The sequence below is a fragment of the Crocodylus siamensis genome, chromosome 11 (assembly GCF_052110815.1).
Source record: "Crocodylus siamensis isolate JL-2025a chromosome 11, ASM5211081v1, whole genome shotgun sequence".
Classification (NCBI taxonomy): Eukaryota; Metazoa; Chordata; order Crocodylia; family Crocodylidae; genus Crocodylus; species Crocodylus siamensis.
Window position 1 is genome coordinate 5649791 of NC_143405.1, and position 13221 is coordinate 5663011.

At 44.6% G+C, this 13221-nt stretch overlaps 1 protein-coding gene across 2 annotated transcripts in view; it reads right to left on the reverse strand.

The window, feature by feature from the left end:
* Positions 1-13221, reverse strand: part of COL5A1 (collagen type V alpha 1 chain) — a 225467-nt gene that overhangs the window by 161870 nt on the left and 50376 nt on the right. For both annotated transcript variants that reach the window (XM_090022599.1, XM_090022598.1), the window contains exons 2-4: positions 9277-9444; positions 1989-2202; positions 1198-1360 (exon numbers count right to left, since the gene is read on the reverse strand). In XM_090022599.1, coding sequence (XP_089878725.1) covers positions 1198-1360; positions 1989-2202; positions 9277-9444 — 545 coding nt within the window. The remainder of the gene's footprint in view (positions 1-1197; positions 1361-1988; positions 2203-9276; positions 9445-13221) is intronic.

Here is a 13221-nt window from a genome sequence, read left to right on the forward strand (position 1 = left end):
GTACACAAGGGCAGAGTCAAGGCCAATGTTCTTGGACATACAAGGGTCAAAGAAGCCGACTGGATCCCTGGAACGGCAGCTTAAGTGAAACGTAGGGTGAAGTTCGTCAGTCAAGCTAGGTGCCAAATGGCAGAAAGCATCTCAAATGCAAGATATTGGAGGAAATATCTATAATCCTGGATCTGGCTATCTCTGTTTTAACACTGATTAAGCAGATCTGCACAGGAACAGTACACAGTGCAAGGCTTTTTTTTCTTTTTAATAAAAACAACTGTGTGGGGAAGGGTTGGGAGCAACCAGCTAGAAGAGTGATGAGATGAGCGAGTGAAGAGTGCTACTGCAGCACAGGGCAAGAGACTGGGATTCATTGTTGAGCCCATGGCAGGGGCAGCAGCTCTCCCTAGGACTTTCTTGTATCCCTGAGAATGAAGGAGTTGCTTTCCTTAGCCTCTACTTCCTAGCCACAGAAAAAGATGGGGACACATAAAGCCCCATTGTGATAAAGGGCAATTCTGTACTAATCCTCCATATATGTTAGGCAAGCAACTTCCCTGAGTATTACAGAAAAATAGCTTCTCTGGACCAGAAACCAAACCAGAATCACCAGATGAGTCAAGAAGGTACAAGCATCCACATCAAATGGGATTTTGATAAGATACTGAGTCGCTCAGCTGCTGGTTTTAAGAGAAACCAGTAGCTCAACTGGCCCAAACAGCCACATATCTCCTTTACAGGCTTCTCACTGCTAAACGCCACTTCATTGCATTCATGCCAACCACTGAATCTACAGGCACTCATGCTCCAGAAATACTCTAAATGAATCCAGAGCTCCTCTTCTGTCTTGCATTGCATGAAAATCAGACACAGCTGTACCTTAAATTAGAAATACTGCAATAAAATCGACTGGCCCGATGTATCAGCTGACGCAAGTCTATGGAGCTGTGTTGGAAGCAGTGGATGAATGCCAAGTGGAACCAGGTGAGAACTTGACCCCCCGTATGATGACTACTACAACAGAAGTGTATTATCTGGTAAATCAAGCGTATGACATTCTTTAGCAGAGAAACTTGGACGGGTCCCAGCTTCATACCATAGCAGAACAAGCCCCACCGATGAGCTGTGTACACCACTCACCACCCAGAGCAGCAGCTCATAGGCTTTGCAAAGCCTCCCCAACAGCTCACGCCTGCACCTTACCTCAAAGACTTCCTCATCCAGTATCCTGGTTCCAAATACAATGATGCCGTTGACATCAATGATAGGATGGTTGCTTCGGTCGAGGAACTTGGTGACCTTCTTTTTACAGTCCAAAACCAAGGTGACATTTTTCTTCTGCACACTGATGGCTATTCTGTGCCACCTAGGATACAACACAGCATGATACCGCATTAAACAGAGCCTTGTGCTTTCTAGCATAATCCAACAATTTTTAATAGCTACTTGAGTGTGAAGGGTGTTTGATTAAAAGGAAAGGAAAAAAAAATCCCAAACACTGGCCCATTCCCTTAATGAGGGTGAAGGGTGAAAAGTGCAAAAAATTGCTTCCACCTAAGCCCCCAAGCTGTTGGTTTTTATATGGTTGGGGGATGTCTTAGATCACTTAGCATTGGAAAGGCGGGGAGGTCTGGGCTCACACAGACACAAGGAGGCAGAAGCCCTTGCTGCATGCCAACTTTTTCCCCTTCCAAAGCCTTCCAAAGGATGGTTTATATGGACTTTAAATGGCATAGTTTGGTGCAGATCCTTTGCATGGGAGTGTATATCATCCCTGTCTCCCTAATATCCCAGTGCCCAGTCTTGCCAAACAGTCCACTAATATAAAAGGCAGCCACTCTGTTGCTCTCACTCATGGGGCAGAATATAAGGGCTCCGTTATGGAGCACAGGACACTAGGGAAAAGAAAGCACGTAGTACAGAGAAGGGGTATACCTACAGACTATCGATTGAGCTCACCTTGATGCACAATAAAAGCAGAGCATTGTACTTACTTGCCATCTGATAGGTTAACGCCTCTAAAGAGAGGGTAGTCCTCAGGGCCCGGCTTTCCTGTATGGTCTTCGTACAGGAATACAGGAGATCTACCCATCTCCATGCCGATCTGCTGGATCCCTTGTTCATTGTAAATGGAAACCAAGAAGGACTGGCCTCCTTTCTTTGCTTTTACAGTGGTTAGGATGGAGAAGTCTTCAGGAAACGGAGAAGCTGAAGTGGAAAGGCAAAGGGTTTAGTCTTTCTTTTGGGTAGGCACTATCCCTGCTTCCTTGCACCTGATGAACAGCGGGGAAAATACTAGCATTCGTTCACTTTTCCAAAATGTGGTGGCGTGAGCAAGGGAAGGACAGGATGCAAAGAGGCATTTCCTTGGCACCAACTTCCCCATTTAAGACAAAACCCACAGAGGTTAGGGGCTCTTATGGTGATGAATCCCAGGTAAAAAAGCAGAGCGGCTCCTTCTGATGGTTTATTCAGTCACCGAGCCCAGCAATGAAACTTCTTCGGGATCATCTGTTATAGATCAATGAGGCTTTCTCAACCTTTACAGTACTGAAACTACAGCTATGCCACATTGGGACTCCCCAGCTAAAACAGAATAGGACCCTTGTTCTTGATTGCAAATGGTGGGTGTAAATTGGTAGTCCTGCACTTGTACTTCTTTCATGGGACGTTCGCGATCCTCTTAGGAGAGAAGTTGCAGACGCTCCATATTCCTGCGCGCCATAAGATCCCCAGATTGTTGTGGGATGGCAAAAACTCAGCCCAAATTTATAGGTGCCCCTGGTTAATTAAATGCATACAATGGGCTAGGGGGTTGTTGGGTTTTTTTGGACGGGGGGCTGAGGGGGGAGGAGAATCTGGTTTTGTTTAAGTTAAGTTTATTTTAGAAAGTAATGGAGCAGTCTGTGGCTTTGGCCCTCAGCACTGGCAGGGACGACAACAATTTACAAGCAAAAGTCAATCCAAGTGTAAATGAAGACTTCAGTTTGTCCAAGCATTGGGGAAAAAAAAAAACTATAGTGGCAAAGCTTGCCTTCCCTGCCAGACATCCAAAATGGTACCCTGGACCCTGTCCTCCTTCACACCAGAATTTAAGTGCAATTACAGTCAGAAAAGTCATTTTAATTATACGGGAAGGTCCCGACTATAATCTTGCAAGGCCGCTGTCTCATGCCCTGCTGGAGGACTTAAGTGGTAGATATAGGCATTGAGGCACTGTCTGCACAGCAGCAGGGATCATCCTCTGCAACACCAGAAGGACTTAACTCCAGGCTAAAAGTCATGAGTTTTCCAGCTTCCAAAGCAGCATAGACACGGGGCCTTTTTCTGTCGTTTACTGCAGCATCGGTGATGAGGAGATGGACCCAAATTACAAAACCCACGTCCCAACCGAACTTTTCCCCCAAATATGGGGTGTTGCTAACTAAGCTGGTTTGCTCAGATGGTTAAATAGCTCTGGGCTCCTAAGGAAAACAGATCCCGGTCACTGCCAAACCTCTTAACATGCCCTATTTAAGCACTGTAAGTTTACAGGGTGTCTTTCCCTTTGGCTTAAGACCGTCAGAGAAGGAAGCAATTGTGCTCTTGGGCATAAGCAGTTAGGAAATCTTTAGCCCAGGAGTGCCAAAGGAGAGCGGGCGTTTCTGAAGAGCAGTGTGTGGCGTCAACATCTACGTGTGTGGTGCTTGGTTGTACGAGGGAAGTCATAGCCCCAAGGCTAATTTTTTTAAATTGCAAATTCATAACCGTATCTACCACAAAAATGTCAGCCTGAGTGTCCAACAGATTCACCAAGTTTGCCCTCCCCTCTGCGGGCTTTTCTTAAATCAAGAGGCTGCACAAGGGATTTTTTGACCTCTTACGGGTACAGCAGACCTCGGCCTAAGCTACAGGGATTTCTTCAGATGACAGCAAGGCAAGTAAGTCAGGAAGACAAATGTCGGGTTATTTTCTCCACTGCTTGGTTTTATTCATCTCTGCCAGTTCCTTTGCTGTGAGCTCCTTTACCTTAAGTTCACCGGTGCCTGTATTTTAAAATTATTTTAGCAACTGAACTCTACCTGGTGCTTAGCGATCATTAAAATCTGCAACAGAAAGTAGAAAACCACCCGATCTATGCAAGGCAACTTGCAGCAACAAAAATAATACTGACTGACATGGGAAGAAATCCATTTAATCACGGTGTATCTGTCTGCTACAAGGGCTCTGTGGCACGTCCGAGGTATTATTCTGCATGGGGGCAAACATCACTGAATCCCCAGCTGATGACTTCTGAGGAACTAGGCCAGGTTACAGCAGTTGTGGCATCTTGCCTTTTCCTGCCCAAGTGCAGCAGGGCTGGACCTGATGATCTGCAAGGTCCCTTCCAGCCCCTAACACCTATGAACATCAATCATTTTGGACAACTATCTGCAGGTGGCTCCCCCGATTCATGATTTTTAAAGGTGATACTATAAAATGTGCTCAGGCAAGATCATCAGCTGGCCACAGGGCCACCGAAATCAAGGATGCTGCAGGCAATTTGCTCAAGCTGAAAACGTGGACCAGGAAGACCTGGCAGCTCAAAGCACCTAACGAGGGGGTCTAAGTTTATTCCCGCCCAGCACAACAGACTTCCACAATAAGACGCCAGGAGAAAACCTCTGTTAAGGAGTGGAGAACCAGCCCCCAAACCTCATGCCACTAAATGAACTCAACTAGCTGACGACTCTATCCCTGCTCCTTGACATATTAAGAGATGTGGCAATTGTGCCTGCCATGGGCTGAACAGGGCCCTCCGTTGTCCACCTGCTGCATGCCACTTCCTTTGCAACTCTGAATCAAAAGCATACACTTCCCTGAGTCCAATCACAGAGTTCAATTTAGGACCTTTTTATGTAAAATAGCTCGTATCCAAAATTCTCCCTAAAACGGAGAATTTCATTGCGAATCCATCATATGGGACTTTTCAACCTAGATGTGCTGCCAGTTCATTACAAACCTATTTGTCTTCTTTTTTTGTTTTGTTTGTGTTTTTGGTGGGGGGGGGCATTGCTTTATTAAAATATCTCCATGGCAATGTGGTGCTCTCAACCCAAACAGCGTAATGGATGAATTATGGCCTACATTACTCTGCTATTGCTCTATTACCCTGGCAAAATAACAATGCATTTTCTGTCATGATCAGAAATGCCCCAGACTACTGAATGATGGGTGGACGAGGTTCTGCTCAGGCTGCAGTAATAATAAGGTAATAAATACATGAAAAAGCACCGGTCCTGATCCAAATCTCATGGAAGTCAGTGGAGACACCCATGGACTTTGGATCAAGCCCTCATATTCTGGTCTGTGTTTTCAAATGAGCTCACGCTGGACGTTTCTGAGAACCCGGCGCTCCAGGGAAGGGAGCAGCACTAGCATTTAATTTGGCCAGTTGTCTCTCATCTTCTCCCTGGGTAAGGGCCGCTTCCAATCAGGCTGTTGCAAACTGCCCCTTGCAAGACCCCTGCTTGGGAGCCAGGGTTAACCTCCCTGCTTTGCACAATTCGAGAAGGGACACTACCGCGGTCCAGGTTATCTCACCATACCCGGCCCCTTCCATGCTGAAACAATGAGCTTGGAGTGAGCCGACGGCCACTTCAGCATCTCGGAGAACAGAAGCGACCCATGTTGCTCGTTGGGTCACTTAGGGAAGCACTCCCAAAGCTGCTCCAGGAAGGTAAGGGGCTTTGCCCCTGCTTCACACACATTTGCACACCAGTTCTGCACACCAGTTCTGTTGGTCTGTTCCTGGCAAGTGGGACACACGGGCTTCCTTTGCTTTCTCATGTCGTGCTTTCTCTTGCAAATGTGCTCCGCTCACGGGTCAAATGATGGTCTGCAGAGTTTGCTGCTGTGCCTGGTACTACGTCACACCCGTGCAACCTCATCATCTTCTCAACTGAGCCCTAATGATCCCTGGATGATCCCTTTGGGCTTTGCACAGGTATATTTAATGGACATCTAGGGAGCAGAGGTGGGAGCTTTGTTTCTTTTTAGTCATACTGGCTTTGCAGAGGCTTTAAAAAGCAGCCCAAATTAATTTTGTCACGGTCAGCAAAGCCAACGCTAGCCCCGTGACCGAACTACAATTTGTCTGGAAAAAAGTCATCTCTATCTCTAATCACCTTCCAGAGCAGAGCCATAATATAATCCTATGCTGTTAGTGCAGCTGCTCAAAGCCCATTTATTTTGGGTGCAAATCATCTTCACCTTGAAGCAATGTCCCGTTATAATCTAGGATGCGTACTATCCTTACATATATGTACTGGGATTGGAAGTAAGTGCACTTTTCTATCAATAAGACAGAGAGTATTTGATTTGGGAAAAGAGTGCATGTGACTTCATTTCTGTTGCTGCTGTTTCTCTGTGTTTCCCTGCCCTTGCATATAGCTGAAAGAACATGGTTTTACCGGGAAACCAAAGAACTAATTTAGAGAGCAAGGGGAAAAAAACATATCAGCAGATTTTCTTGCTCTTGTGGGTTTGAAACACACTCAGGCCTTTTATTTTATTTTTTTAAATTTGCTTTGTTGGCTGTGGCTAGAGAGGGAGAATGCAAAGCTCATAAAATTACCGTCTTAGAGAAACACAAACTTCTAATTAGTACAAAATATTCTGTACGGTATTCATTTGGTGGCAGAGAGGGAAAGCTATGTTTTAAAAGCTTCTGCCCACACCCGCTCCCTCTGCTAATGTGAAATCAGAAAAGCCACATTTCTCCTGGTAAGTCTGTCTGCAATTGCTTCGTTATCGTTATCTTTCCTCTCACTGGGTTGCTGGTGGGAATTGAAGTCCCATGTAGTGATGGGGGCTGCATTCAGACAGCATCTGTGATCAGATGAGAAGTGTTGCTGCGGTGGCCCTGGAATGACATCCAAGGGACCCGGTTCTTTGTTCCTGACTTCACCTTTGTTCCTCTAAAGACTGCAACATGCTAGACGTGCCTGGTTTGCAAGCCTCGGGGGAGTGACAGGGCTGCTCAACCCAGCGCATGATGAGCCAGCCTGCCAGGAGCTGGAAAAGCTGATCTGAGGGACTCCGAGGAAATCCCCTCCAAGTTTTCCAGCCAAGGAGAAAGGTGGACTTCAGTGCAATACCAGCATCTTTTCTTGGGCTGGAGAGAGTTGAATGCACTGTACTGCAGCTGCATTATCCAGTGACTTGTTCTGGAAGATCATGGGCACTGCCTCCTGGAAGATGCTGTCTGCCACGTTAGCCCCAGACTCCCTGGACCTTGACGGCATGCAAACCCACGTAGGCCAAAACCCACCGGACAAGGTTTCAAGCTGTGGAAGCAGGAAAAGTGCCCTTTCCTGCACTGACCCCAGCTCTGCAAACCACTTAATATCATTCAAGCCTGCCAATGATTTGGCATTTCTTGGCTTGAAGATACGTCACAGGGCCCAAACCTAAGACCCTTATTTAGCTTTTACTTATTCCTGCCTCCGGAGAATTTCCTGCTGCTTTCAGGGAAAGTTTCTCTGAGCAAGGACCACGTAGAAACCAAGCAAAGGATTTCAGGAGCTGCTCCAAAGAAAATAGAGTAGTCAGAGGGCAATGGCCCATTTTCACTCCTCATTATAGCACCATTATAAAGGTGGGGAAACCTGAAGTGTGAGCTGATGGAGTGACTGCGGCTCGCAGAGGGGAAGCGAGGGAAATAATGCAGCTCTAGTCAGCAAGACAAGGTGGAAACCAAACACAAGTTAACCTGTGGATTTGGTGGTGATGGGGTGATCCCCTTGCCTGCAAATATCAATTAAAGCTCCAAAGCATCCTAATAACAGAATCGGGTGTCAAGCCAGTCCAGGACTGTAGGGTACGAGCATCACTTCTACAACCAACTCTCAGTCCTCTTTTAGGCTGAGAAAATATTGGGTCTGATAGAAATACCAGCTTAATTACATAGCATTGGTAGTGGCATGTGGTATTACCTTTGATTTAGCTAATGGATTTTGTAGTATTCGCTCTTCTATAATCACTTTGAAGGAGTGCATATATCTGTCTCTCTTGATTAAGGAGTCCGCTGCTTTTGCAGAGGACATGCACGCTTTCCTACTGGTGGTTAGTTCTTGTGCAGCAAAGGTACTTTTCATACCACATGACTGTGCTCCACTTGAGATGAATTTGGCCTAATGAGCTTCAGCGCCCGAAGACCAAATCTCCACGTGCTTACACAGGTCAGAGTTTCATGGAAAATGAGGGGAATTTGACATATATCAGGACTCAATAAAATGGGAACAATGACTTCCCCGTTGAGAAGGTGACGGATCTAGGAGTTAAGTCGTTGTCGTGGGAATAGCTGAGTTCACATTGCGGGATACCCAGTATACCGCAGGCATGATTTCAGGAAGTTGTGTGTGCTTACTCTGCCTCTATGCACCGGGGGTAAAATGGGGATATGAGTACTCCTCTCTTTTAGGAAGGGGGGTTGTGAGGATTAATGCAGTCAGTATTGTTATAGGGGTTGGCTGTAGCCATCTTGGACTAAGGACATAGGTAGACAAGGTTCTTTGGGTAGATCAACTAAATAGTTGGAAAAAAATGTCCGAATATTTAGTTGGTTTAATATAAGATATAACATTTACCCAAAGAACCTTGTCTTCGGTATTGTTAGACACTCAGATACTACAGAAATTGGGACCGGGTGGGAACTATTGATGGCCCTACTTAGAAAAAATTGCCATACGGCAAAGACGCGGGCTCTTTTCTTATGGATTGGTGCTTCCTCAAAAAAAGAAGTGGCCTGACTGATTTTTAATAAGAGCTCTGCCACTCAGTGCATTCCTGCATATTAATGCCATTATTTTTCCTAATAAAGAAGACTTTTTGTCCAAAAATAACTTGCGATTACCTGTCCTTGTGACGTGTTCTATGATTATGATTTGTATTATGATAGCACCCTAGAGCCCCTTATAAAAGGACCAGTGCTCCATTGTGCTTGGAGCTATAGCCACTTAAAACAAAGGTATCCCTCAGCTCTGGGCACCATCCGGGCCTCTCTTCGCAGCGCAATACCAATTTGTGAGAAGCCACAGACATGAAGACACTACATCTTCCCTAGACAACCCCTTCCAGTGAAGAAAAATAAGTATAGCTGATTAGACTTTCTGCTTGAACAAAAATAACATAAACTTTCCCAGCCAACACACACACTGTCAAGGAAGTATGCGGTGTCCAAACTTTAAAAATCAAGGAGATAAGGTAAAACCCCAGATACGTCAGTGACAACTTGCAAAGAAAAAAAGACATTCCTCTTACCGGGATATAGCTGCTTTGTTGGTGCACTGAGCTGAGCATCTTTTGTTACTCGGTAAGCAACATCTGCTTCTTTTGAAGATCTTCTGCTTGTGCAAAAACCTGCTGTTTTTGTTATACCGTCAGGTAAATTAGGAAAATCTAACACCTTCAAGAGATCTGCAGGTTCCGCTGCATAAAAAAAAGGAGAAACTGGAGTTAGCGAGCAAAAGGGATCCACTCTGCAAAGACACTAAATGAGAATAGTCATCATTAAGAACCATTTTAAAACAACAAAACAAAAATTTCCCCCAGTAAAGCTACAACAAGCACATTGGCAATGCCAACTTCAAAACCTAAATAATGCACAGCAGGTTGGAAAAATGAATTCAGTCTCGAAAGAAACAGTTGACAGGCTGACTCTATTAGAATAAATGATATGCAAAGTAATAGACGCCATTATTAGTCATAGTAATTCATTATTTCCTCTGTGTCTTCTCCCACCCTCCATCACCCCAGCACACCTCATATAATTTGGTGCCTTATTAGGAAGACATTATTTTGAATAAATAAGAGTGTGTGCACACACACATGCGTGTGTGTATCAGACATTATCTTTAATAAATAAGAGTGTGTGTACACGTGTGTGTTTGACATTATCTTTGATACATAAGAGTGTGTGTACACGTGTGTGTTTGACATTATCTTTAATACACAAGAGTGTGTGCACATGTGTGTGTGTGTTAGACATTATCTTTAATACATAAGAGAAAGAGAGAGAGTGTAGACATTATCTTTAATAAATTAGTGTGTGTATACAGGCATCAAAACCTTACATAACTTGGTGCCTTATTAGGAATATATGGTCTTTGACAAGAATGCTTTGAATAAATAAGAGTGAGTGTGAAGGAGTGTGAGTGTGAATGTGAGTATGTATGGAGGGAAACCCAATTTGGGGGCTTTGTTCTGTTTTTATGTTTTGCTAGTTCGTTTTGGACTCTAGAGATCTACCCACAATGGGATCCATTATGGAATCTGGAGAGCATCCTATCTGTCCATGGCATTGCTTGGATGTGTATCTACTATAGACCTTTAGTCTTCAGAAACTGCCACCAAGTTCAGTTTAAAGCCAAGTGCTATACTGGGGTGGGGGGGGGTTACCTCTGGAATGCGTGAAAGAGAAGGATGATGAGACTGATTTGTGGAGTGATGGATGGGTAAAGGAAGAGGCAGGACATTTTGAATGGCATAAATGAAACGGGAGCCTCAAGATAAAGATCTCCTTCCTGAAAGGTCAAGGTTGGAGCAGCAGAAGTTTCCCAAACAAGATGAAAACTTCTCTTGGCCACTTTAGACGGCATGGGAACATACTGGCAGGCTGAAAAAGGATGCAAACTGCAACATTTCATTAAATTGACCCTCAAGATTGATAACATCCCTGGGCAAAAGTCACCCTGCAGCCAAACGGCTAGAATAGCTTCACAGCCTTCATCCAGCTCAGTGACTCATCCCTCTAGGGTGAACACTGCCCCGATTTGTGCCGGCCCCTGCCAAAATCTCTGCTCTCTCCTCCAGTGACCGAGCTCTGGGAGCCCCCTAAGGTTTTGACCATCACAGAGTCCCAGCACTACACATCCTTGCTCCCTTGCCTAAGGCACAGCTATACGGTAGCAGCAGACAACGCCAATGGGTCTCCAGACGGACCGCTATGGCTGTCACTCCAACAACTGCATTAGTTTCGAAGTCAATTGCAACAGTAATGCTAAAAATGTTACACATTTTTGCAACAAAAACCCAAAATAAGGCAAAACTTATCTAGCCTTGTTAGGTTTGGTTGAACAATCTAGGCTAAGAGTTAACCAGAAAAGGCAATGCTGGGTTTTAGGAGGAGATTTCGGTCAAGCTTTGTCTTTGGTCAGGCCTTCAAAGTGGTAGTTTTAACTATGGTATAGGAAATTGCTGGTTGACTATGATACGCAGGGTCCTATGCCAGAAGTTGGGCATCTCTCCATCCTCCATGGAAAAAATAAGCATTCTGAATGGTTAGCAACTCATTCTTAGGTTATTGCCCTTTCTGGAAAGCCCACTGAAGTCCTGTTCTGGACACCCAACAGACTTGCAAGTTTGAGTTGAGTTTCTCCTTCAAAGTCAGACTTGGGAAGATCAATGACCCCAAGGGGGAAATCAATAAAAAGTGTTGCCCAAACCTGTGAAAACTGAAAGCACAATAGGTGGAAATCGCAAATTAGCACAGTACTGGCCTAATTTTGCTCCAACGGAGGCAAAAGGCAAAACACTCATTGCCTTAAAAAAAAAAGGCAGATATTCCTAAATACTGAGCTCCCTGGAACATCCCTGCCCTGTTTTTGGTGCAAGGTTACATGAGACAGTCTGGACATTGAGTTCTGAATGACAATATAGCTTTATCTACATCTATACACACACATTTACAACAATATACATTGTCATACACACACACACACACACACACACACAAACATACACACACGTATTGTCACATATCTATATACCTATAGCTATATCTATTTGAAGTCTGAAGGCAACCAAATTTCAGCGTGTGGTTTCAACACATACATAAGCGAGATAGATATTCCAAGTAATTCCCTTCCTTGGCGAGGTCTCACCACAGACCCAAAACATACTTTAATTTCCGCACAATCCATCACCACTGGCTGCAGCCAACCAGTAATTGTAATCAACAGAAAGGATCTGAGCATTACAGAACAATACATGCTCCATCGCTATCCAGTCTGAACACGCTCGGCTCTTGCTTCTCTGTCCTGCCATGGAGCCTGCCGTTTCAATTTTGTATTCAGAGAAAACTATGCAAACAAGGCACCTTTGTGCTAGCAGGAAAAGCAGGCTACAGCAGGTGCACATACCACACAAAAAGCATATGCAACAATGGGAAAAAGGCTTCCTTTTTTTTCCCAAAACACAGCTCTGAACATGATCCCCAAAGAATTCACTGCCCGAAGTCTTACTCATGACGAGGCATCAGTGCAAGCAACGGGAACATTCCAGCTAACGATGCGAAGCAAAGGGTTTCAGTCCCTGCCAGCCCTTTTTCACCCTGTCTCATTAGGATCATATCCTTATTAGCATTCTCTTTAGCAAAAACCTTGCAAAAAACTAGTCAAAGAAGCCTGGGTTGCACCCAGGGCCATCAGAGCCAGCTCTTTGGGGGCTGGTAGGCATCCAGATGTTTCAGTCTCGAAAAAGACTTAATGTAACGTGCCTGATATGTACCATTAGTTTACTAATCTGGCTTTTTCCACGTCAGTAGAGATGGCATTTCCATCGTGAGTTGGATTAACCAGATCTGACTTCAAATGCTCGCAATAAACATTTCTGAATTTTGACCCAACAGCCTGAGCAAAGAGCTGTCAAGAAGATGAACCACCGAAGTCAGCAAAGTCCTGGCACTGCCCAGAGCAATCTCTGCTTGACAGCTTCATTTAGCCTTACTATGACATATATCACAGCTTTATACTGTGTTATACAATCTATTATTTTCCCTGAAGAGATGCAATCCTCAAGGACTAGCCATGAATTTGATAGCTTGCTGTGAATATCAACATCCTAAATCACCACCCGCAGCCAGGTGGCCTCAACATCTACCAATATTCAGAAACAGTATTGCCATGATATGCAGCTAAGTGTGTCATCTTGTTTCTGACTTGAGGAATAACCCATTGGGAACAAAACTATTCCTTGCAGCAAGATGCATGTTATCTCAATTTTGGAAGAAGATAGTTCCAGCGTTAGTGGCATGTAGAAATAAAGCATGGAAAACCCTGCCAATAGTGCGGGAAGGAGGGGAAGTGAGAGACAGGCTCTAGATCAGGAGCAAATATATTTCATAATATGACTAGGGTTTTTGGTTCATAATATGACTATCATTTTTTTGAAAGTGAACCAAATGCACGTACAGAGAAGAGCTGATAA